Raw genomic sequence first — 26,775 nt, forward strand, 5'->3', positions numbered from 1 at the left:
TCATCCCGGTTGATGGTCCTCGGGCTTCGCTTACGGATCTCCATGGCCTCCCTGATCCAGCGCTGATGTTTATTATCTTCTGTGCGGATGACTCTGGCATTCCCCCAGTCCATAATGTGATTTTCCCTTTTGCAATGTTCTGTTATAGCTGACTTATAATTTTCCTGTTGTGCCTTTTCTTTTATTGTTCGGGTTTGTCTTGTAGCTGTCTCCTTTTCACACTCTTTCTTATGTTCATTTTTTTCTTGTGTTGAAACTCCTTCCTGTCTCTCCAATATAAGTTTTATTGCATAATTGACATGGAATCTCATATATGGTGTTGCATCTGTTGTCCAAAACACAGAAGAAAGAGAAAAAACAAACTAACAAACAAGAACACAGGGGAGTAGTTACATTACCATACATCAGAGGAATAATGGTACGCATTCAAAGAGCAATGAGGAAACACAACATTAACACACCTGTCAAACCATACACAACACTCCGTCAGATCCTGGTTCATCCCAAAGACAGAATACATCCGGACAACAGATGCAACACCATATATGAGATTCCATGTCAATTATGCAATAAAACTTACATTGGGGAGACAGGAAGGAGTTTCAACACAAGAAAAAATGAACATAAGAAAGAGTGTGAAAAGGAGACAGCTACAAGACAAACCCGAACAATAAAAGAAAAGGCACAACAGGAAAATTATAAGTCAGCCATAACAGATCATTGCAAAAGGGAAAATCACATTATGGACTGGGGGAATGCCAGAGTCATCCGCACAGAAGATAACAAACATCAGCGCTGGATCAGGGAGGCCATGGAGATCCGTAAGCGAAGCCCGAGGACCATCAACCGGGATGAGGGAGCATACATGCTCTCCCATACCTGGAGTGACATCTTGCAGGGGACGAACAGACAGTATAAGGCGTGACCGACCTGTCAAACCAGACAGGAAGGCCACGCCTTCAGAAACAGCAGCTGATAAAAGATGCGTCACCAATAACATCCGGTGACACTGAGGAAGACGGAAGTTGTACGTCGAAACATGTCAGGTAAACAAACCCAAAAATTAGATGTCTGATAAAAAAGAAAAAAAAAACAAAAACTAACGAGTTGATTTTCTGTTTGGCTAGTTACTTTGGAAGGTAACTAGTCCGGCTGGCTGGTGGAAAAAAATATATGAATTTCGAGCCCTGTAACCCATTACCTGATATGCAATTTTAAGTTAGGCTACATCCACACGGCAACAAGATTTTTTTTTTTTTTAGCAGGTAAAAAAAACATCGCGTCCACATGGGCAACGGATCAGTAAAATATCAGGTACATATGGCAACGCAACGCTTGCTGAAAACGATGCAATACACATGCCACACCTCTGCGTGCACTGTAAGAGGGTCCCATCGGAGACACCAGAACAATAGAAGTAGGAGGACGCATGCGCATAAACCCCTTCTTCTAGTCATGTGAGGCCATTATTAAAAAATGTTCTGTTTCCGGTCCACCGGCCGGGTGAGTGCCGTTTGTGCGGGTGAAATTTTTTTTTTTTTTTAACGCCAGTTTTTCGACATTTTTTTCGGGTTCATAAATCTAAAATCGAACTTGACATTTCCGCATTCCCAGGGCTTTCCACTAAGGCTCATACTAGCCAGCCATGACAAATAAGTAGCCAGCCAGGGTTAGTAAACACAAAATAAACTCCTGTGCACGCAGTTCCCAGGGTTAAATGTATTTTCCACAGACCATTTATTTATTCACTTTACTCAAATACAAAGTAAAATGGCAGTAAATCTTCTTTCTTTTCTTGCGTATTGCATCATGAGGCGTTCCTGGCTTGTAAATCTCTTATTTTCGGTGCATGACACATTCGCGCAGCTGAGTGCGCGCGCACACCGCATGTCGGGGCGCGGATGAGTTACTCTCCCTTGATCAACGGTTCAGTTTGACATTGTCAGTCCGTTAGATAAACATTTAATTTTATTAAAATCGAAAATTAATATTTAGAGCCTGTGGGCTACAAAAATAGTCATTAAAGTAGCCGGCTGGACTTAATTGTGTGGCCGGCAGCCGGCGCTTGTGGAAAGCCCTGTCGAATCAGCTCTGCGCATGCGCCGTACGGCACAAAAAAATGGCAGCCACCATGAAGGAAGCAGATCCGGAGTTTTCAAACATTTGCTGAAGTGTGAAATCGCAAAATGGTATTCTAGCGAACAACAAAATAGTAAAGATTCAGAAAAACAAATCATTCAGTGATCATTTTAATAGTGTAATTTCATCCGAACTAGGCCTAATGGTCGATTTAGAACTACAAAAAGTCCGTGTGTCGGACATTTTAAGTACCTTTGTAAAAGTTTTGCAAATGTTGCAGTCAGCATTTAAAATGCGAACTTAGTTTTTGTACAAGTTTCAGTTGATTTAACTGTCATTTTATTAAATGTGTCTGCTTTTGTAATAAAAAAAAGTACTGAAAGAAAAAGTAAACACAGCATTGCGATTTCTTATCCATCCATATATAATAAAAAATAAATAAATAGAAAAAATAAATCCCTCCCTCCCGACTGAAATTTTTTTTTGCCCACCCGGTGGACAGGAAACGGATTTTTTTTTAAGGATGGCCTGGTTGCGACGTCATCGTAAACAAATCCGTTCTACTCATCCAGACGACTTCGCAACGGCGCCGTTGCCAGATTTTTCCACTCTGGAAACCATTCTCAAAAAATATCGTTTTGGGACACCCAAAACGCCGGTACCGTGTGGACGCCAGGCCGAAACGATAAACAATTTTATCGGATTCACCTGAATCCGTTGCCGTGTGGGCAGGGCCTTAGACTCACCCAAAAACACTTGCTGTTGGGAAAGTTGGCTATTTTTGAGTGCCCAGTAATTTTGCACTTCTAGCTTCATCTGCTTTTGCATTTTCTCTTCCCACACCACCCTCGGATGCAGCAGATCATCTGACCAGTGACAGTGTGTGCACATATTAGAAATACATTTGGGTGATAATGGGGTGAAGTCGTTCTTATTTACAATCAAACTCCTCACCCGTGTTCCCTGAGGTCTGCTCAGCTGGAAATAGGGTGCTTTTTTTTTTTTTTCTTGGACGGAATGAATCAATAAATAGATAAATACTTTGTCATCAGTATACTAATGATAAATTAGTCAAGCCCTGAGATGACAGTGGAGTAGTAGTACAGTAGGTGGGAACAGCATTCTCAGCCTGAAAGGCCTAGTCTTTCATGGTGAAGAAAAAGTTAGTTATTTATGGGCTGTAATGATATGGTGTAATGTATTGCAATATTTAATACTGCATAAAAAGTCACCATAAAATACTGCTTTTGTTATGTGTAAGAAACAGACAGACTTAATCAACCTTTGCACCTTTCTTTGAAAAAAGTGTCACTTCCTTTTTATCTTGGATCAGGAGGGGTTTGAAAAACACACTTCTAAGCATGCTGCTTTAAGAGTTGATACTAGTGTGGTACCATAGCATGCTAGCATATTAGCTCAGGAAAAGCAGCGATGGCTGCGGTCAGCAGGAACTAGAAAGTTTAACAAAATCTTTCAAGTCTGGCATAAGGAAGCACTTTTCCCAGTACTTTAGTACTGCCATTGCACAGTGAGCGGTGGAACGAAATGCTACACCAGCGCTAATATCAACACATCTGCGCTGAGTCGGATAGTTGAGCGAGAATAAAACACATGGAGAGGTTCAGTATCTTTCCTTGCTGATTTATTCCATGTTAAGGAAGTCACTACGGCGACTGGGAATATTGATTGCAAAATTTTTTTTTTTTTTTTGCACTTCCCTGTATATGTAACGGTTTTCCCTTTTGCTGCTTTGTGCGAATTCTGGCAGTCAATTTATTTTTTTATATTTATTAAATGTTCTTGGGCACGTGAAGGCAAGTTTATCCATCACTAGTCTCAACTCCCTTCATTATTTAATTATTTTATTTGAAAAAGTATGGAGTCTTGTGCACCAGTGCTGTTCTTGACACATGACCAAGGTCAGTAAACTTAATTCCTCTCTACTTGTTGCTTTTATTGTTGACGATGCAGTTAAATCACGTGATTTGATGAATGTTTTGGTTTTGGTTTTGACTGAATTCTGCTCTGCCTTAAACTTTAATTCAGAGGAATTGTCTGTATAAATACATGAGCATATCTGTGGCAAGTTGTTCTTCAGCACTTATGAAAGATTGTCTCAGATGCATTGAATCTTGGGATGTAGAATCATGGACATCTGAAAAAGCCCCCAGCACTGGGCAGCGTTGCTAATTCCATCCAGGCATGTTCTGGCCATGGTGCGTTTGAGCCATTGACTGCCTGGGACCTTGTTGGCTCGAGGAAGTGCTGATGACCCTATATGTAGAGCAGCAGGGTGAGGGGTGGAGCTGCAAATGTCCTGCCCTAGATCTCAATCTTTGCTTTCCTTTTAAAGAGACCAGCGGCGCTGCCACTGGCTTCAACAGCTGGTGTGAGTTGGGCATGGTATTTTTAGCTGCCTTTTCTCTGTCCCGCCTCCACTCATTCTCGCCCTCTTGCTATCCACACTACAGGCACTGTACACTGATTATGGCACAGTGTATTACATGCGGAGGAGGTAATGGCGTGGTCCAAATGTCATGTTGATATGACGGTCAAAGTGACCCAGAGTGCCCATTTATCAGCACTTTGGAAAGACTGTGTCAGAGTGTTCTCATTCATGCAGGATGCAGTCTGGCTAAAGCGCTACACTGGCTTATTTGTGCTCACCATTTTCTGTACTAATTGGTGGCTTTGTTGTCTCTGAGGAATGCAGTTTTTGATATGTGAAATGACTGCAGCCATCAGGAGGGAATGGTGGAGCTTGGCAACAGAAGTGCGGTTAGCCCAAATAAAAACCCGAAGGAAACATTCACTCAATCAGCAATAAGCTGGCTACCGAAAATCTGTCCCCGAAAGACACGGATTGAAAAATAACTCGTAAATGAGGTTCATTAACTACAAAGATTCAATTTTAGGTTCTAGGCAGGAGTTCTGAAAGGTCTAGGACCTAGTCTGGCTAACGCGACTTCAAAGCTCTGCGAGCATTTGGTCTGGCAAAGATATTAAGCCCAACCGTTTCCCAAAGGCGTGGTTGACCCGCCTCCCTGAAATGCCTCAGTTTGCTACTGGTCGGAGCCAGAAAAGGCTGTGACGAAGCTTAAACCAATCACATCACTCTTTCCTCTGACGTATGTGACGCGACGGAAACTGCTTGAGTAACAGGAAGAAAATAAATACCTCCAGGGCTGCTCTTTGCTCCGTTTTCAATGAGAACTTCCCGTTGAATGCTTTCAATACAGCATCTACCGCTGTGTCAAAGGCTTGCCGCTGCTCCATGTTCGTAATGTTTCTAGTGAATGAAGCGCTTCCGGCATAGATTCTGTAAACAATCTATGGCTTCCGGTCGCAGTTCTACTACGTCACTGCCTTGAACACGCCTCTACCCAGGGCCGTTGGAGATGCTCAAAGTTGATTGGCTCCCGATTTTTCGGGAGCTCGGAAGAGCTGGAGATAGCTTGCCTTGCCAGACTAAGCTCGCAACAGGCCCTCGTGTTGCGTCACACTTAGGATGGGTGGGCCCAGGCTATCTAGGACCAGTATTTCTCAAGTTTGTGGTGTCTGAGAAACGCTTTTTATCCCTCACTGGCCGAAAGGCCCGGGGGGGGGCGGAGATTATGTTGTGGCAATGTTTGTCCGTCCGTCCCGGGAAGGGTATTCGCCTTCTGAAATCAACAACTCTCTCAATTTGTGGAGCAATTTCACGAAACCTCACAGGATTCTTTGTTATATGACGTTAATGCGCATATTGCAATTTCGTTCAATTCAGTCGCATTTTACCAGAGTTATGGCCATTGATTACTAAACTTGTACTTTGACAATTTCATGAGGGTGTGCTTGTCTTCTGAAATGAACTCCTCTTACAATTCTTGGAGGAATTTCACGAAACTTAGCAAAAGGCTTTATTATATGTTGGGAATACACACATTGCAATTTGGTTCAATTCAGTCGAATTTTTTCAGAGTTATGGCTCTTGATTACCAAACTTGTACTTTGACAATTTCATGAAATTGTGCTCGTCTTCTGAAATCCACTCCTCTTACAATTTTTGCAGGAATTTTCCGAAACTTGCAAAAGGCTTTGCTGTATGTCTGTAATGCGCATATTACAATTTTGTTTAATTCGGTCACATTTCACCAGAGTTAGGGCTCTTGATTACCAGACTTGTAGTTCAACAATTTCATAAGGATGTATGAAGCACTTGTAGCATAGATATAGTTTCCAGCGGGGGATATTGTGCTCAAATGACAACAAGAGTGCTCTGAGAGAATAGAGGAAGGTCACAGAGCAGTAACCCAGTTTTATATACCAATATTTAACACGCTCAATGCAGTAATGTTTTGCTTTGTTTTTCATACTGGGGGTGGCACGGTGGTGTAGTGGTTAGCACTGTCGCCTCACCGCAAGAAAGTCCTGGGTTCGAGCCCCGTGGCCGGCGAGGGCCTTTCTGTGCGGAGTTTGCATGTTCTCCCCGTGTCCGTGTGGGTTTCCTCCGGGTGCTCCGGTTTCCCCCACAGTCCAAAGACATGCAGGTTAGGTTAACTGGTGACTCTAAATTGACCGTAGGTGTGACTGTGAGTGTGAATGGTTGTTTGTCTTTCTTCTGCCCCTTTTCCACCAAAGCAGTTCCAGGGCTGGTTCGGGGCCAGTGCTTAGTTTAGAACTGGGTTTTCTGTTTCCACTGACAAAGAACTGGCTCTGGGGCCAGAAAAACCGGTTCCAGGCTAGCACCAACTCTCTGCTGGGCCAGAGGAAAGAACCGCTTACGTCAGCGGGGGGGGGGGGAGTTGTTAAGACCAACAACAATAAGACAGCGAAAGATCGCCATTTTTAAGCGACGAGAAGCCGCAGCTGTACAAACGCGAAGTAATTTATTATTGTTGTTGTTGCCGCTGCTGCTTCTTCCGTGTTGTTTTTGCTTTGATATTCGCGCCAAGGTTTATGCAAGCGTTGCGCCGTAACTGACGTATACAGCGACGTAACTGACGTATGCAGCGACGTAATGACGTGGCTCCGCTTAGCCCCGCGAGCTATGGAAAAGCAAACTGGTTCTCAGCTGGCTCGCAAGTTGAACGAGTTGTGAACCAGCACCAGCACTGAACCAGCCCTGGAACTGATTTGGTGGAAAAGGGGTATGTGTCAGCCCTGTGATGACCTGGCGACTTGTCCAGGGTGTACCCCGCCTCTCACCTATAGTCAGCTGGGATAGACTCCAGCTTGCCCGTGACCCTGCATAGGATAAGCGGCTACAGATGATGGATGGATTTTCATAATGAGAAATTATAGTTTCAATATCATATTTTCAAACGATACCTAATCAACACTTCTTTCTCATTTTTGCAACTTGATCAGATCAACCCCTGCTGATAAAAGTGGATTTTCTGTAAACCATTAAAGCAAATATTAACACGAAGGCATGATTATTCTTTGGTATTTTCTGACAACTTATTCCTGCATTAAAGTAAGGTTAATTACACCTCACACAATGAAGTGTTTTTTTTTTTTGTTTTTTTTTTTTGTGTGTGTGTGTCCTTTCTCTTGCATCCCCACTTGGTGTATTACTTGCTTTCTCACATGCAGGTTGCGAAATGAGACACTTAATAATGATCTGTTTATGTCTTGTGTGTGAATGCAAGAAAAGGCCTACTATAGTGATTTACTTTAGACGAGGAAAAACAATTATAGGCCTCATGAGTAAGCAGATCGTAACTGTGCCTGTTCCAAACATAATGCTTTCTATTTGCTTGCAGAAAAGCCCAATTAAAAGCCATTTTAAATCAAAGCCTCCTGTCGTCATAGCATAAGTGCCTTATGTTGATTTGGTTATCTCAATAGTGCTTCCTGTTAAAGTTAATGTCATGCTCCTCATCTCTCCTCTCTCGTTTGTGTTCCTCTCCAGTATCACGCCCAGTCCATCCTCTGCAGTGAAACCACGCGTTCACTTGTCACGTTGCGCCATAGGATGTCCCGTAGCCCTGAGGTGAAAGAGGATCCAATGGAGTGCCCTCTCTGCATGGAACCCCTGGAGATTGATGACGTTAACTTCTTTCCCTGCACCTGCGGCTACCAAATCTGCCGTTTCTGCTGGCACCGCATCCGCACCGATGAAAACGGCCTCTGTCCTGCTTGCAGGAAGGTACTGCTGTGGGTAAACTGGGAGATTTGAGGGCCTTCTCCCAGAGGAATTAAAATTTGGAAGTTTGTTTGCACTACTGAGATTTGTAGTGGGGAGAAATGGCTAATTATGCTGTTCAAATTGGAGGCATGTCACTATGCCGCTAAATTGCTTGTCACTTTTTTTTATATATTTATTTTTACAAGCTATAGCACGTCACTGTGACAAAGTACAGATTTTTATTGAGTCACTTTGAAAAGCCTTAATATTTTCTTAGCTTGATGAACTCCATAAGAGGTTTTCTGTATAGCACTTTGGTTTTTTTTGTTTGTTTTTTTTAGGGAAGAGCTCCATAGGGGTTGATGAAGAAAAGTGTTTTTTGATAGCTGCTGTTCAACATCCCAGCAAGCTTTGAAAGAATAATTTGCACACTGTTGCCTCAGGCGTCTAGTGATTTTCATTATTTCAGTGCTCTGGAGCTCTCTAAGAATAAGTGGCAGGAAAACTGAAGTTCCAACTAGAGCCCTGCACTCCCGTGGGACTCCCGCGGGACCCGACGCAAAGCAGTGCGGCGCGGGACAAATTTTGAAAGCTCATTGCGGGCGGGAGGGGGAGCGCACAATGCGGGAGCGGGCGGGAGAGGTGATAAGCTGCAGTCCCGCTAACTAAAAACGTGTTTAAAATAAAATGTATAAATTAATTTATGTCTATCATATATAATTTGTGCTGGATATTTTATTTGGCATTAATAAAAACATTTTAAGATGTCTAAATTTGCGGATGCGGTCTAATCTCGCGTACGTTTCCGATTCCTTTCCGCTCTTCCGTGTTTGAGATCTCCGATCATGGCAGAAGAGCAGAGCTGCTCTCGTGAAGCTCACAGTGCTTCAGAAGTAAGTGCTGCTTTAAAAAGAGGTACATTTGCGTGTTTGGGAAACGCACCCCTGAACGTGAGCTGTAGATATTTATGCTCAATTCCACTCAAAGTAGGGGGCGGGGCACCATCACGCTGTCTTTAAATTATATTAATTTCTTATAGGCCTACTTGTATTTCCTAGAATGTAAATGTGAGGAGTGACATATAAGCTATGTGCAATGTACAATATTCTTAATATCCACTGTAGATTTTGGTAGGTGTGTTGGGTATCTCTGTAAAGCCTCAGCTGCGCATGCCGCCTGGCAACGCGCACCCTCGCTACGTGCGCTTGGTGAAGGATCGGTCAGTGGAGAGCTCAGCTAAGCTCAGCATGTTTAATTCCCCAAGCCAATGACAAGAACTTTCGTGAGAAATAACGCGAACGTCTGCATCATGCGGGATTTGCAGGCGGGAGCGGGACAAAATATGGCAGGCGCGGGCTAGTCTGGTTAACACCAGACCATATCACAAGTGAAATATGGTCTGGAATCCGCCTATTGAATTTCTCGTAGGGGAGGTGTGGTTTACGATTGTCAACGGCCGTTTATTGGACGTTGCGAATGTCTATCATTTGGCGTATACGTAGCCCATGGCCAATCATGGCAGTTGTACCCGGTGACATAGTTAGAGCGACGAAGAAGACGAAGAGGTTTTTTAAAACAAACTTTCGCTCTAAACTATTCAGAACAGTGTCTAAAGCTTGATCGAAAGTTTGGTTCGTATCGCTCGCCGCCATGTTAAATGTGATCCGTAAACAGTCCCAAATAAACTACAAGCTTCCGTTTGTCGAGTAGTACGCGTCACCGTCTTTCCACCCCTCCCCACTCTCTGATTGGCTCCCTAACTCAGGCGAGCCTTTAGACCAGGGGTGGCCAACCAGTCGGAGCCCAAGAGCCACAATTCTTACTGTGTTACGGCAAAGAGCCACATCGGCACATGAACATGGGCACAAATATTACCCTTCCTTCTGCGCGCGCGGACACACACACACAGCCACATTGATGTCACACTCCAACTTAACTAATGCCCCACACCAACATGATAATGATACATTTACTGCAGTACCAAGACCACAGGCCAGTCATTTTCAACAGTGACGACTGGTGAAGAAAATTGTAGGTGGGGCACAAAGGCAGACATTGTTTACATGTGGGGATTCCCCCCATTGGGGGGGTTCCGGGGGGCCTCCCCAGAAAAATTTTGGATTTCTTAGATGCAATTTCCTGTATTCTAGTGCATTTTGGAGTTACCTGTTTAACATCGAAAATGCAAAAGCCATTTTGATTCAGCTTGAATTCTCAATTGCATGACCTGCACAAGACCTGCATTCAAATAAATAAGTATTCAAATAAATACAGTCAGTCGGAAAATGGAAATTACAAAGTGCTAATTTGATTTCCTCAAACAGTACAAGCTCCATAGGCACTGGGAACAGTGCAAGTGCAAATATAGATAAAATATAATACAATGCTCAAATTTTTGAAAGAAGAACACACACGCACACACAAATTGATAACTGGAAAACAAATGAACAAATACATAATGTATATACACTACATGCCAAAAGTTTGGACACACCTTCTCATTCAATGTGTTCTGTGTTCTCATGACTATTTACACTTACAGTATACTCTACTCTCACTCAAGGCATCAAAACTGAATGAGCACTCACCCACTACTCAGGCTTGCGCGCCCAGCGCGTATTCCAAGCCTCAGCAGCAGGGATGGTATGAAACTCACACACACAGTTAAATCCACAAGAACTCACCCATTACTCAGGCTTGCAGGCCCAGCGCATATCCCAAGCCTTGTGCTTACGAAGTTCAGCTCACTACATGCTAAAATCGACCAGGAGTTTCCAAAAGGGAGTGAAGAGACGCTGAAGATTTGAACCCTTGAAATGCGACAATGACAACTGACATAGAAGGCAGAATGGCTTGCCATAACGTTCAACAAAAAAATATAAATTCTCACACACTGTTAAAAACTACACTACATGGCAAAAGTTTGGACACACCTTCTCATTCAATGTGTTCTGTGTTCTCATGACAATTTACACTTACAGTATACTCTCAGTATATATTCTGTGCTCTACCGTGTGGCGGGACAGTTGGAGGTCCGATGCCATGCGTTTTAGTTGGTCGTTTTCAGGACACAAGATTTCAACAGCGTCAGTTATGCATTTTTTAACGAACTCCCCTTCATTGTATGGCTTTTTAGCCCGAGCAATGTTCCAAGCCAGTTTATATGATGCATGTGTTACTGTCTCTGATTGTTTTGTAATTTTTTTTGAAGAGCTGTACCTGCTTTTGTGATTGACTTTTTAACGTGATTAACTTGTGTTTACGAAGTTCACTCTCTTTCGGAAAGTCCTGGTCGATTTTAGCATGTAGTGAGCTGAAGTGACGCTGAAGATTTGAAGCCTTGAAATGCGACAATGACGACTGACATAGAAGGCAGAATGGCTTGCCATAACGTTCAACGAAAAAATATAAATCCTCCCACTCTGTTAAAAACATCCTGTTTTCATCTTCATATTTTCTTTTTGAAGTGCATTTTTTCCCTGCCATTTTGAGATCTGAAATTTAGCATATCATCTCACGCACCTGCGCATTTGTCATGATGTGAAAATACCGTAATGAAACCAAGCGAAGCACCTTTAATAAAATAACCGTAATTAACTGCAGTGAAGCGAAAACGCACATAAAACCACAAACGAACACCAACTTGGATGTGAAGGTGAGAGCCGCATGACACCAGGCAAAGAGCCGCATGCGGCTCGCGAGCCGCGGGTTGGCCACCTATGCTTTAGACCATAGTTTCCATGCTGTCTTTTCAGATCGGAACGATTGTGCAAAGCAGCATGGGATTTCCCAGGCTAGGCGGGAGCGGGACTGAAAATCATAATTCTTTGTGGGACTGCACAATGCGGGAGCGGGCGGGAGCAGGACTGAAAATTCTGTCCCGCACAGACCTCTAGTTCCAACATTCTCTTTACCACCATCCAGTGATATTAATAAATGACATTCCCAGAGTGTCCACTCACTAAAATCTCACTAGCGTGTACATAAAGCTCTTATAGAGAATAGTATGATATGAACACCAAACAAGGTTTTTGGATGTTGGTCAGGTGATGTAATGATTTTAACCTAACGCACTGCACTCTGAGTGTAATTGTGTTCTCTGTGTTGTAGCCCTATCCAGAAGACCCAGCTGTATACAAACCTCTGTCTCAGGAAGAGCTGCAGAGGATAAAGAACGAGAAGAAGCAGAAGCAGAACGAGCGCAAGCAGAAGATCACAGAGAACCGCAAACACCTGGCCAGTGTGCGCGTCGTCCAGAGGAACCTGGTGTTTGTGGTGGGGCTATCGCAGAGGCTCGCTGACCCAGAGGTGATGACATGCAGTGTGTGTGTGTAATTACCGTATTTTCCGGACTATACGTCGCTCCGGAGTTTAAGTCGCATCAGCCAAAAAATGCATTATGAAGACGAAAAAAACATATATACGTCGCACCGGACGATAAGTCGCACTTTTTTGAAGGGTTATTCTATCCATAGAATCTGTGATTGTATCTGATAAGCGGCGCGTGGTTACTGCGCGACTGCATTGTTTATTTAATAAACGAACAGCTGAGCAGTGATAACGCGCCCTTTGCCCTGTAAGTAGCCTAGTTTGATTATTTTAAATATCTACTACTATCTTTAATACTATCACTATCGTTATTACTAATAGCCTATATTATTATTATTATTATTATTATTATTATTATTATAACTAATATTAGTAGCCTATTACTGATGCATTAATCAGTTTGCTTTTAGAATATTTTTACCGGTAGGGCTTATTATCGCCCCATGGCTCTTTCATCTGTGTTATTAAAGCTGTAGTCATCATCGAGGAGTGTCATTCTTCATTTTTGTCGAATTTTATTTCATCAAATCAGAGGTCAAGTAGGCTATAGGTATATCATCTCCAAAGACAGGTACGGTAGTAAAAACAACCGTCTAGTGAAAAAAAAAACAACTGCTGCTTTTAAATCCCCTACTTAAATCCTTAAAATGAGTCATTTAACTCATGTCTTGTGTGATCTGATCACCAATGGTGAAATAAACCGGTTGTGATGAGTACAGTCTGTTATTTTAGAAGATAAATGTAATATATAATTTAATATATAGACTAATAAAAATTAATATTTTATAATATAATATCACGACATATTACTGTCTGTAACTGTTTGTCACTAAAGCGTTTTCTAAGATCATAATGTCTATTATTATTATTATTATTATTATTTTACTCACACAATAAGCGCATGTGCGTAAAGTTATAGTAAACCATCCCCCGCCTTTTTTTTTTTTTTTGAGTCGCCGGACCCACCCACCTCCTGCGTTCTGGGACCTCCCACTTCACAAATTAAGCACTGCCTAAAATCACTACATAACTTATTTAAATAACTATAGGCCTATCATTAATAATAAAACACAGGTCAATCAAGTTTATCAAGCTGATGATTTCACTCCAAATCAGCAAATCCATTGAATTCCTCATCCTCGGTGTCGCTTCTGAACAACTCTGCCAACTCCAGCGGCAGATGAAGCGCCGTTTCCTCTTCTTCTGCGTGGCTGTCGTCAGACTCAGCATCAGCTCCAGTTATTCCGCGGTGAAAAAAAAACAACAACATATATATATGTCGCACCGGAGTATAAGTCGCATGGCCAGCCGAACCATGAAAAAAAGTGCGACTTATAGTCCGAAAAATACGGTAAACAAAATAAGCAAAACAATACATTAGGCAATGTGTTGTTCAGAGGCACACAATTCAAAATGTTAAAAATGTTGATCGTAGCCTCTTACGAAGGACTTGGTTCCACACCACAATGCTCATAAATGCTATCTGAATTATTAACGGCAAAAAAGGAAGTAGTTTTAATAAATAATATTAAGTTCAATTTATATAGCGCCTTTCTCAAAACCCAAGGTCACTTTACAATTACAGGAGGTAATTTTAAAAAATGCAGCAACATATCTGGCAGACTAACACCGGATCCCTTGTTCAGATGTAGCAGATGTCGGGGTACAGCTCGCCCAATCGATGGCAGACCGTGTGATTGTTATGGTGAACGAGCAACACCTTGAAGTAGTAGATTCCTTCCGCTATCTTGGCGATACCATCTGTGCTGGTGGTGGCTGTGAAGCTGCCATAATAGCAAGAGTAAGAGCTGCTTGGGGAAAGTTCAGGGAGCTGCTCCCTTTGCTGACATGCAAGAGTTTATCGCTCAGAACAAGGGGTAGAGTCTATGGTAGCTGTGTCAGGGGTGCCCTGCTCTACGCAAGTGAGTGCTGGGCCCCTAAAAAGGTTGACCTGTCAATACTTGAAAGGAATGAGCGGGCTATGTTGAGGTGGATGTGTGGCCTGAACCCCAATGATGAAGCCAGCCCAAGTATCTGGGACAAACTTGAAATTGTCCCCCTTGAAGCCACACTTCGCCGTGGACGGCTTCGGTGGTTTGGCCACACCAAAAGAGCATCTGGCCCAATATCAGCCATTGAGAAGTTGGAGGTCGCTGGCACCAGGAGAAGAGGCAGACCCAGGAAGACGTGGGCCAAGGTGGTCGCTGACGACCTGAAGACATTCCATCTGTCCCCGGAAGTGGCCACTGACCGGGTTGCCTGGAAGAAGGCTGTGAATACTCACATGCAACGTCATACCCGCCCCCAGGTGGAACATAATGACGTAAACGGATAGTGAGTGTGAGTGAGTGAGGAGAGGGGGGGAAAAAAAAAAAGTCAGTCCACCAGATAGAGGTCAGGAAGTCATTCCAATGGTGTAGCAGCCACAGTCCCACCAAAAGGTGCACGAAAAGTCCCACACCGCCAGCACAGCCGCCGCAGTGCGGCCGGGCAACATCACGCCATGGATTCACAAAGCAAGCACAGACGCACTGCCACACAGAGCGGTGGTATGAACCATGCTGCCTACACAGCTGCCGTGATGCTACCGAGCAACATCGCTCGGAACATCACGCCAAGCACTAAAGGACGGACAGCCATGATGTTAAAATGAGCAACGAGCTTACTGCAGTCCGTAGCTAGGAGCACAAGCATCACCCACGGCGAACCAAGGCCTGGAGGGAACCGACGCCCAAAACTGGGTCCGGAGCTACACCACAACCGGCGGACAAAAACATCAAACTACACAAAAAAATAATTAATTAATTAATTAATTTTAAAAAAGCAAGCTCCGGTGAGAAGCAGCAGCCAGAATGCGCACAACGTACTCTCAGCCAGAAGCAGAAAATTTGCAGACAGGATGAAATAATAGGGGTTTTCCTTTCCTTCCTTGGGCTGATATGGATACCAATTATTAGTAATCAAGGACACAGATAATGGATATTTGGGGCTGACATTCATTTACCATAAGTGTTTGTAGTTTGAAAATTTACAAGAATTCAATTCTTACTCACAACTGACGTATTTAAATGAACATAATGTTTTTAATATTAGAGCACTTTATTTAAAAAAAAAAACTGTGTGGAAAGAATACTGATGACACTGGTCATCTCAAGGTGTGAGTGAGTGAAGGTATGTGACGGAGTGCAGTGTGGGAAATAAGGAATTTTAAGCAGACTGTCACAGGACCGACGAGTCTGAAATGTCCAAATTTCAGCCTGTCTGAATGATGAGCCAAAGGCCTGGAACAATGCAGCTGGGGGTCCGGGGTCCATCTTGGGGCCCCAGAAGCAGAAGGGCTGGAGATGGCTTCTCAGCTATTTTCAGGCACATTTTTGTGATCCTCAAAGGTTAAATTACATGAGACATTAGTTGCTAATTGCACGACAAATTGAATATAATTTATAAGAAAATGTCAGTAGATTGAGGAAAAACATGCTTAACCTCCTAAGGCCCAAGCTGTTTTTTTACATGCATTTTTTATTTCTCTTTGCTATTTGGGCTTATTAGAACCTGATTAGAATAAAAACTAAGCATCATCTTTTGATAAGATGTACTTTTAGAGAAAAAGTATGTCCACATATGTGGATTCTTGTTCCGAATTTCCATAAAGTGCTGTCCACGCATGTGACCGCTAACCCCTAGGAGGTTAAAGTTATACCCAAGAAAACAGTAGCAGGTTCGTTCCATGTCTAGAAAAAAAATATGAGGGGCAAGGATGTTCCAGTTGGCGACAACTTGCTGGTACTCGTATATAGGTACTGTAATAATACACAAACATTGTCAACAATGACTATTTTTATACTATGTTGATAATAAGTATAAGAAATTTAGTCCTTTAACATTTAACTCTTCTTACACGAGTTAAAATTTTGAGTACGAGATTCCAGTTAACTTTAACAAAATGACTTAAAACTAGACACGGGAATATCATTTGGCATTCAGACTGAAATCTGCTGGACTGGAACTTTAGAAGAAAACACCGCGAAAGAGAAACCAATCGAAACCTAAAGCGTGAAAGTGATTATCGTGCCATTACCATGTGAATAGTCTTTTATGAATGAGTATGTGGGCGCGTAGCGCTCCGACTCTGGTGTGACTGAGTAAGGTAAGAAGTTTTATGTTTCATTTAATTTACACTACCGTTCAAAAGTTTGGGGTCACTTTGAAATGTCCTTATTTTTGAAAGAAAAGCACTGTTCTTTTCAATGAAGATCACTTTAAACTAATCAGAAATACACTCTATACATTGCTAATGTGGTAAATGACTATTCTAGCTGCAAATGTCTGGTTTTTGGTTCAATATCTCCATAGGTGTCTAGACCCTTTTCAGTCACGTGAGCTTCGTAAACGCGACCGCCATTTTGGACATGTAGTGGACTTCGGCTCGAATCGGTTTGAATGTGAGGAAGGCGACAAACATAAAAGAAAAAGGAGCGAGATGCAGAAAACTGTATTTACTAGTTTACTGTAATTATGATCTGGCAGCTATTTACACCGGATCCAGTGTAAATAGCTGCCGGAGCCAACGTCCGAGCTTGCCGGAGCGCGCTCCGGCCGGCCACGAGCTAGCGCGCTCCGGAACCTCGGACGTTGGCTCCGGCAGCTATTTACACTGGCTCCGGTGTAAATAGCTGCCAGATCATAATTACAGTAAACTAGAATGGAATGTTAACAGCAATGTAACACCTTTTCTGGCTAATTTTATTCGTCTTACCTCCAACAAAGTGGTCACTACACAAGCGTTGGTATGCCACTATCCATCTTCTCCGTCGGTCAGCATCTACCGGGATCCGATAAAATGATAACCCTTGCCTTGTTTGTTGATGGTTACTACATCCAGGTGCACAACAATATAGTGGCATGATGGAAGTCTTGCTGAAAATAAACACTTTCTTTGCTGCCGTTCCTCAATGTTGGCTGTGGTAAACTACTGGTAGTACATGTCCAAAATGGCGGCCGCGTTTGTCGTGACGTCACGTGAAAAGGGTCCATAGAGGCCCATTTCCAGCAACTATCACTCCAGTGTTCTAATGGTACAATCAGTGCGTTTACATGCACATAGAGAGAATCGAATTTCTGCCGTTGCTCGACTGAAATCGAAGTTCAAAATGCCATGTATACACCTTAATTCGGCTGAAATTGAACCGAACTTGATTTCTCGGAATCGAGCTACGCGACCTAGATTATGCGATTTCTGCCGAGCTACTTAGTGCATGTAAACCCTATTGAGCTACGTATTCGAGCCGCTTACTTCAGCACTGCCCCTTCCGGAAGTGACGAGACCACAAGCGGGAAACACAACAGCCTCGGTTGGCATGACAACGGCATGAATCTTTTCTTTTTGTGGCATTGTTTGCACTGTTAAAATTTAGCTCACTTACTGTATCACCAAATACAGCTGTTGCATAGCTGTGAATTGTGTACATAAACAAGTCATTGTATTTGTGTGTGTATGTATACACACACACACACACACACACACACACACACACACACACATGTCCAACATCTGAAGAATGTCAATAAAAACAAAACAATTGAACTTTGTGTGTTTATTAAGACACAAGTTAAATTGTAAGCAAAAAAAAATATTTTTTTGTAAGCAAAAAATGGACTTTAGAAAAATATACAATTGTGCAAAATAAGTTGTCTTACAAAACAGTGGTCTGCGCAGGACAGTTTGTAGCCATACAGTCTGTTAGAGCAAGCCTAACAGCTTGAGCACAGAACTTGTGAACACGGAACTGCCAGTGTTGCCAGATTGGGCGGTTTTAAGTGCATTTTTGGGGGATTTGAACATGTTTTGGGCTGGAAAATGTCAGCAGTATCTGGCAACACTGCTGATAACTTTGTTTATACTCTTGAATAGCTCTTCATGACGACAACCGGAAGTGTACCAACACGATGGGGCGTGTAGCGCCACCTGTGGCTCGGGTGCACAATGTACCTCACACAATAGCTCGATTTCCTTGTGTGCATGTAGGATTGGATTTCTCTGGCACCCCTGCTGGGACCCTTAGCTCGATTACCGACAGCAGCTCGATTTGGATGTGCATGTAAACGCACTGAATGTGTTTGCTCATTGCCTCAGAAGGCTAATGGATGATTAGAAAACCCTTGTACAATCATGTTAGCAAAGCTGAAAACAGTTGAGCTCTTTAGAGAAGCTATAAAACTGACCTTCCTTTGAGCAGATCGAGTTTCTGGAGCATCACATTTGTGGGGTCGATTAAATGCTCAAAATGGCCAGAAAAATGTCTCGACTATATTTTCTATTAATTTTACAAATAAAAGTGTGACTTTTCATGAAAAACACAAAATTGTCTGGGTGACCCCAAACTTTTGAATGGTAGTGTAGGTAATTTAAAAAATATATATTTGTCACTGGGCACCTAAAGTGTAAAGTATAAAGTTTGTCAGTATGTTTTATCATTCTTGTATGATAAAACGCATGAAGATCTAAACACATGACCTACTCATTCTAAATCTGCCAAGCTTCACTGGTGAAGCTCTCGACCCCAGAGGGTTAAAATATGATGGAAAATACTTAGTCAGGGTCCAAAACCTGTCGTCGTCTATTTTCTTTTAATGTTAGTGGTTTACCTACCCAGCTGATAAGTGCCATGTGGTGTCCTGCCAGAATGCAGTCCGACTCACTGATGAGAGGCGACTTGTCATTCATCGAGAGCATCTGCTATCGGCCAGTCATAGGCATGATTTATTGGCCCAGTGCAACATTTGGAAGAAAATTAGAAGTAGATTAGACCCATGTCTTTACAATTTTTCATGGGCCATCCGGTTTGATGCTTTTGAAATACAGATGACACATATTTGAATAAATTTATCAACCATCCGGCTTGATGCTTTCAGAATACAGACAGACAAATGCGAAAATTGCCGATAAATGTTTGCCAGTCCGGCCTCATTTCCCACACTGGAGTGCGTTGTGCTTTTTGCCAACTGCGTTGTTCCTTTACTAAATGTGTGTGGTGCAAATGCAGGTGCTGCTTCATTCTCGAGTTTCTCACAAGCACCAAATAGCAATTCGGTAGCGCTGCGTGTGGAACACGGACACTGATTACAGAAGCGTTTGCTGGTTGTACTCGATACATCCTCCACGTTTCAAGCAATTGAATATAATGCTGGGTGGCATGGTGGTGTAGTGGTTAGCGCTGTCGCCTCACAGCAAGAAGGTCCGGGTTCGAGCCCCGTGGCCGGCGAGGGCCTTTCTGTGCGGAGTTTGCATGTTCTCCCCGTGTCCGCGTGGGTTTCCTCCAGGTGCTCCGGTTTCCTCCACAGTCCAAAGACATGCAGGTTAGGTTAACTGGTGACTCTAAATTGACCGTAGGTGTGAATGTGAGTGTGAATGGTTGTCTGTGTCTATGTGTCGGCCCTGTGATGACCTGGCGACTTGTCCAGGGTGTACCCCGCCTTTCGCCCGTAGTCATCTGGGATAGGCTCCAGCTTGCCTGCGACCCTGTAGAACAGGATAAAGCGGCTACAGATAATGAGATGACTTTCGGTGCTGATCCAGAATGATCCATGAAAAGCAGGGGGGGGGGGTTCAGTCACTTATAACTGTCAATTCTCATGATATATATATTTTTTTCAGTCAGTTTTATTTTGTGCAGGGCGCAACTTTTCCTTGACCTTCAATTGACAAAGGTCAGATAGTGGAAATTACTGTGACCTTAAGTAACAGTCTCTATCTATCTAGTTTTAAATTGTGGTTGCATCAAATATACGCATTAATGCATAACAAGAACACTTCTAGTATTCGGAAAGCTGTTGAATATTGGTTTGGATTATCGGTCAACCCCTACTAAATACCTGCTGTTTTAATGGTTTAATTCTATTTGGACCCAGCAACTAATGCCGTGAATTTACTTGAAGCTGCTTCAGCTGCTCGTCTTTGTGAAAATATATTAAAGTTATGATTTATGAGTAGGGTTATGTTTGAATTATCTTTTAATATTTATGACCCTGAGTTGCTGGGACAATTTGGGAGGAATATATTCAAGAACCTTCTTGGGGAGAGATCTGTAGTGATTTGTCCTGTATTTCATAAGAATATTTTGCAGCTCCACTCAGCCTCCGCTGTCAATCTGCTCCATGCCCACGGACCGCATCTCTCTTGCCCCCCCCCCCCCCCCCCCCCCCCCCCCCTTGCTCTTGCATGTTCTTTCATTCCGTCTCCCAATTGCCATCACTGCTGACATCATGCACCCTGAATAGCTCCAAGCACAGAACAAATTATGCAGCGTGAGAAGTGGAGCAGAGTCCTAACATGTCTGCCTGTACATAGACTGAGTGAGAGTCGGAGTGTAGAGCTCAGGAAACAGTCACACTGAAGCAATGTGTTTGTGGTGTTTATAGTTCGGCTTAAATCTGCACTGTGCATTTCTGCTAGAAACAGCTCAAGACTCTCCTCCCTTCCTGCAGACCTCAGTGCAAAGCCCCTCCCTGTAAATACAGCCCCCCCAAAAAAAAAAACCTCCAGAAGAAAGCAGAGACACTGAAGAAACTGATGGGTTGATATGCTAATGTGCCTTGAGTGATGACAAATCCCACTTGAAAGAACGCATTGTGGAACAAAATATTTCCTTGTACAGTTGCCAGAGCATGGATTTTGAAACATTCATAACTCTGAAGTCCTGCCAATATTTATTCTGGTTCTCCATATTTAACAGCACATTTTATTTAACTGTAAACTAGTTTTCCGGGTCTTTTTTTTTTTTTTCCCCCTAAATTGCTAAAACTGCTAAAAATGCTCTCACTTTAGCCTTGTTCTTCTATATTAGCACCTACTGAACCCTGTATGTGCAAAATGACAGGCTTGAATTTGCTATTGGGTAACACATTCAACCCTTGAGTATACGGTAACACCTTGAAGATAAAATGTGCGTTTTCTGCTCCTAGCTCAGAGTTGGGAATGTTGGGCGCTTTTTTTTTTTTTTTTGCTTTTCTAAATTTGATGAATTTTACCCAGGGTTGTGTTTTTTAAGTTTTTTGCTTTCTAGTTTGATTCATCTTATTCAGTTTTTGTTCATTCCCTGATGCTTGGTAGAGAAGCTGATGAAGAAAGGAGCAGCCTTGAATAAACAAAAGCCACTGATACCCCTTTTCCACCAAATCAGTTCCAGGGCTGGTTCGGGGCCGGTGCTGGTTCACAACTCGTTCAACTTGCGAGCCAGCTGAGAACCAGTTTGCTTTTCCATAGCTCGCGGTGCTAAGGGAAGCCACGTCAGTTACGTCGTTGTATACGTCAGTTACGTCGCTGTATACGTCAGTTACGTCGCTACGTTTGCATAAACCTTGGCGCGAATATCGAAGCAAAAACAACATGGAAGAAGCAGCAACAATAATAATAATGGATGACTTCGCGTTTGTACAGCTGCTGCTTCTTGTCGCTTAAAAATGGCGACCTTTCATGGTCTTGTTATTGTTGTTGGTCTTAACAACTCCGCCCCCCGCTGATGTAAGCGGTTCTTTCCTCTGGCCCAGCAGAGAGTTGGTGCTAGCCTGGAACCGGTTTTTCTGGCCCCAGAGCCAGTTCTTTGTCAGTGGAAACAGAAAACCCGGTTCCAAACTAAGCACTGGCCCCGAACCAGCCCTGGAACTGCTTTGGTGGAAAAGGGGCAAAAGAAACATCCAGGCTCTAGTCTTGATTTCAAAATGACTACAGTCTTGAAAGAATCTCAAATCCCACTGTCCATGAAATGACAAACACGAGGGGCTTGATAGTGCATGTTTTCTGATCTCACTTAGTGGTTTAGTTTTTGTTCATTTTAATTTGCACAAATAAAAGGCTAACAAAACCTCTATCACATAATGACGAGGATGTGCTTCTTACAAGACACACAAGCCAGCAACCACATCTTTTCCAACTGCTGCTGTGTCGCAGCTGAACACTCAAGTGCTAATAGCGTCCATATAAATGAGTTCAGACACCTAGTTGGTTCGTGTTGCGCTGATTAACAGGAAAGCATCACCATCCCTCCCACCCAGAGATCACAGTCAGGGTTCCTGTCTTGATCTCTCAGCATCTGTCATCAGGATTTGAACTCGTGATCACCTGACAATAGGGCAAACTTTTTTTTTTTTTTGTGCCTTTGCGTATTTTATTTCTGCCAAATTTAGTAATCTAGACCGCTTCTTCCACATTGCCTTTCAGGTCTTAAAGAGGCCAGAATATTTTGGAAAGTTTGGGAAGATCCATAAAGTGGTCATCAATAACAGCACTTCATACGCTGGCTCACAGGTGATCTTTATGATTATTTACTCTATAGCTAAATATAACTTGGAGTTCCCTTTTAATTTAAACCATGCATTTGGAAAAGATCCTCAAATTTGCATTTTACACGAAGGCCAGTGAACTTTTCATTTAATGTTAAAGCATTTTCCCCAAACTGAGTGATTTTTTCATTTTGTCATTTCATTTTGCTGTATCTCTTTCAGGGTCCTAGTGCTAGTGCCTATGTCACTTATATTCGGTCAGAAGATGCCCTTAGAGCTATACAGTGTGTCAACAACGTAGTAGTAGATGGCAGAACTCTTAAGGTAACCCACTACATAAAATGACGATTTATATCATTTAAAGGTCTAGTTTTATTATACTGGTCAAAGCAACTGATCTTTCATTTACTGTGCAGGCCTCTTTAGGTACAACAAAGTACTGCAGTTACTTTCTAAAAAGCATGCAGTGTCCCAAACCGGACTGCATGTATCTACATGAGCTAGGTGATGAGGCAGCCAGTTTCACAAAAGAGGAAATGCAGGTAAAGTTTGTAAATTTTTGAGCCTCTGGATTGTTAAAAAGAAACTTGAATACAAAGTGGACTGTTTTTGTTAATTGCAGGCGGGAAAGCATCAAGAATACGAACAGAAACTTTTACAGGAGCTCTACAAAATGAACCCGAACTTCCTACAGACATCCACTGGGACTGGGGAAAAGACAAAAAGCAAATCAGGCTCTGTACAGAGGTTTGGGCCAGATATTTTATCTAGATCATATACAGCAGTGTTACCAGAGAATATACAGTACTGTGTGTGTGTGTGTGTGTGTGTGTGTGTGTGTGTGTGTGTGTGTTTTGTGTCGTTCACTAATACTTTCTGTTGAAACTCAGTTAAACGGTACTGTTTTTTAGTACAAGTGAGGTTTTGTCCTATTTATTTTTCACTTTGTCGCTTTGTTTTTTCCTGTTCTTTCATCTTCCTAACATTCTCATGTCTCTTCTGTGTTTTGCTTCATAGTTCCAATAATATCAATAAAGATGCTTGGCCATCGTTACAGCCCATGGGAAAGACGCCCAATGGGCTTCCAGAACTCCGCAAGAGTCCGCCTCTGGATGGAGGCTCAGACTGTGAGCACTTGACTCCTGACGGGCCAGACTCTGAGCTTAGCCTCAGACCTCTTCCAGCCCTCTCGCCTTTCTCTTCAAACTGTGAACCTGCCAGGTACAAAAATGGCAATTGCAGAACACAGATTTTATTCAAATTTTGCAATCACTGTAGTCGGGCATTTGTTTGTTTATGCGGTCTGTATTTCTGTATTTGAGTTGAAAAGAACAATTTATTTTATTGCAAAAAATTTTTTTTTTTATTTTAAGTTTCAGTAATTTTGTTCAGCCACTTGGCAAGCTTAAAATAGCTTCGGCCAAAATGGTCCTTTTAATAGGGTCATCTGTCCACTTATCAAAAACAAAATGAGAAGAAGGAGCCTCCATTTGTCACACTCAAGCACACCAGTGAAATTCTTCCTCTGCATTTAACCCATCTGAAGCAGTGAACACACACATCGAGACACAAGTGAACAATGAGTGCGCGCGCGCACACCCAGAGCAGTGGGCAGCTATGCTACAGCGCCCGGGGGTTAGGTGCCTTGCTCAAGGGCACTTCAGCCCAACCTAAAGGCCGATTTATGCTAACAACCCAGTCCTCGCAGATAGCGTCGCAGACAGTGTCTGCGTAGCCCCCCCACCTTTGCAGACGCTCTGCGCGCACCTCCCAAAGATTGTGACCACCGCAGAAGCCTCGCAGACAAGAGGGCTCTGATTGATCCAATCTACATCCGCTGTACACGCACTTCCCCTTCCCTACTTTCCCGGTTTGGTTTATTTTCACGACCACCATTTTTAAAAACACGAGCGAAGATGGAGCAGCACGAAGAGCGGTTGATTGATGAAGTACGTACATCTATACGACTCCAGTTCTAGTCATTATAAGTAACCGGAGGATAAACACTCCACTAACCACACCCACCAACTACTCCTAGCGATTTCGCGACTTCGCGCCCCCTTGCGTTGTGGCGGTGAATAACATCGCGCACGCCTATTACTCCCCGCTCAACGATAAATTACACCCGTCTGCGAAAAGCTGTCTGCGAAAGCCTTGTCGCAAGAGCATGCAGAGGCCTTAAGGCAGACCTGGGCATTTTACGGCCCGCGGGCCGCATCCGGCCCTTTGGTTCATTCTGACCGGCCCGCGTAAGGTTAATTAGAAATTACAAAATAAACGTATTTTCTAATTTTACCTCATGCATGGACTGAATGTGCATTGCTTTTATTTTGAAGTTGTGTTCAACAAAAACGCAATGCGTGCGACATGAACATGACATGAAATCCCACGAAACCTAATCCCGTGATAACTACTTCCGTAATTTGTCCAGACCAACCACAAACTTGTACGTCATCCTTCAAACGGTCCAGCCAATCACATAGTGTGACGTCACCAGCAGGCACCGGAGCCGATCTCCGGCGAAAAACACCAAATGAGGTGATTAAACTACGAATGTGGGCATCATTATTATAATATGATGTATCTTGCTTGATATTTGGAGTAGAAAGACAATATTGTGATGTCTTTATTGTGTTTTGGGGTGAATGTGACTGAAAAAAAAATGGTACAAACGTTCACATTTTGTTAACCATTGTTTTGGGAAATTTGATTGAATAAATGACATTTTTTGTAAGGCAACCTCGTTTTTTCCATACTCTTACCAGTCTTAGCAGCTTGTAAAAACAATGTTATTTACTGCTTTATATAAAGAAATACAATTAATATTTTGCAGAATTTAGTTCAGCCTTATGGTCCGGCCCTCCACAAAATTTTCTGTTTCTCATGTGGCCCCATGGAAAAAATAATTGCCCACCCCTGCCTTAAGGCCATGGCTGCCCCATGTTAATCTAACCATTTATCTTTGAACTGTGGGGGGAAACTTTGGGTATTACACCAAATTATATCTTACAAGTGGTCTCTCTTCATGACTGTAACACACTATTTCTGTCACTGTTCAAGCGTAATCATATCTCTCTCTTTAGTCCCAGTGAAAAAACAACAGAAGCCATCAGTATAGGAAACGGAGAGACACCACAGGTAATTTCAAGATCAGAAGTACCCGGTTTTCTTTTGGTAAAGTTTAAAAATATTCTTGACTTCATGTGTCTAGAATTTCCAGTGTATGACGCCTTTTTTAACACTTGCTTTTGGTTCCTCATTCCCCTCCTGTGTGATTTCCGTTAGTGATGACACACTTTCTCTCCACCCAGATTCCCTGCAGTGACTCGCCGTCGCCTCCTCCAGGTCTGCCCAAGCCGTGTCTGGTGGTGTCTGCCAACACAGCGGGTTTAACAGCACGGTCACCTTTCGAGGGGGCAGGCACCGAGTCGCAGTCACTGTTCTCTGACAACAGCAACTTCAGACACCCGAACCCCATCCCCAGTAGCAGCAGTGTTCCTGGTTTTCCAAGCTCCACACAGAGCAATCCAGACTGGCCCACCGCTCCTGAACCACAGAGCCTGTTTACATCAGGTTAGCATGACCTGCACATCCAAATCTCATTCGTTTTCTCCTTAGAAATCTACTGTGTGCCACTTGGTATGCCTATGTCCACTTGGAGCCCAAGTAGATGTAGGTAGAAATGGATTTTTCCAATTTAAAAAAACAAAAACAACAAACTTGTCCTTGGTAATTTGCTGATCGATTATTAGAACACAAGTTCGAATCACATACCTGCCAACCTGTATGCATCTTGCATAGCCGCTACGAATTTTTACCTCATTGTACGACTGTACGTTTTCACATTAAAAAGTACGCATATCGTCCGAACTCGCATTTCAGTCAAGTTCTCGCTGAAGTTGATACCGCTGATCTGTGAGAAAACTCAAAGCCAGAATGGAACGCTTTGCTCAATCCCCCCGCCCCTCTTCACCCCC

At 42.9% G+C, this 26,775-nt stretch overlaps 1 protein-coding gene across 3 annotated transcripts in view; it reads left to right on the forward strand.

The window, feature by feature from the left end:
- cnot4b (CCR4-NOT transcription complex, subunit 4b) overlaps positions 1–26,775 on the forward strand; it is a 71,370-nt gene that overhangs the window by 23,289 nt on the left and 21,306 nt on the right. For all 3 annotated transcript variants that reach the window (XM_060903295.1, XM_060903294.1, XM_060903296.1), the window contains 9 exons: positions 7,976–8,212; positions 12,302–12,499; positions 22,737–22,823; positions 23,021–23,122; positions 23,215–23,340; positions 23,421–23,545; positions 23,816–24,019; positions 25,882–25,936; positions 26,110–26,371. In XM_060903295.1, the coding sequence (XP_060759278.1) occupies positions 8,039–8,212; positions 12,302–12,499; positions 22,737–22,823; positions 23,021–23,122; positions 23,215–23,340; positions 23,421–23,545; positions 23,816–24,019; positions 25,882–25,936; positions 26,110–26,371 (1,333 nt within the window). In that variant the 5' untranslated portion in view covers positions 7,976–8,038. The remainder of the gene's footprint in view (positions 1–7,975; positions 8,213–12,301; positions 12,500–22,736; positions 22,824–23,020; positions 23,123–23,214; positions 23,341–23,420; positions 23,546–23,815; positions 24,020–25,881; positions 25,937–26,109; positions 26,372–26,775) is intronic.

The sequence above is a fragment of the Neoarius graeffei genome, chromosome 21 (assembly GCF_027579695.1).
Source record: "Neoarius graeffei isolate fNeoGra1 chromosome 21, fNeoGra1.pri, whole genome shotgun sequence".
NCBI classification, from domain to species: Eukaryota; Metazoa; Chordata; class Actinopteri; order Siluriformes; family Ariidae; genus Neoarius; species Neoarius graeffei.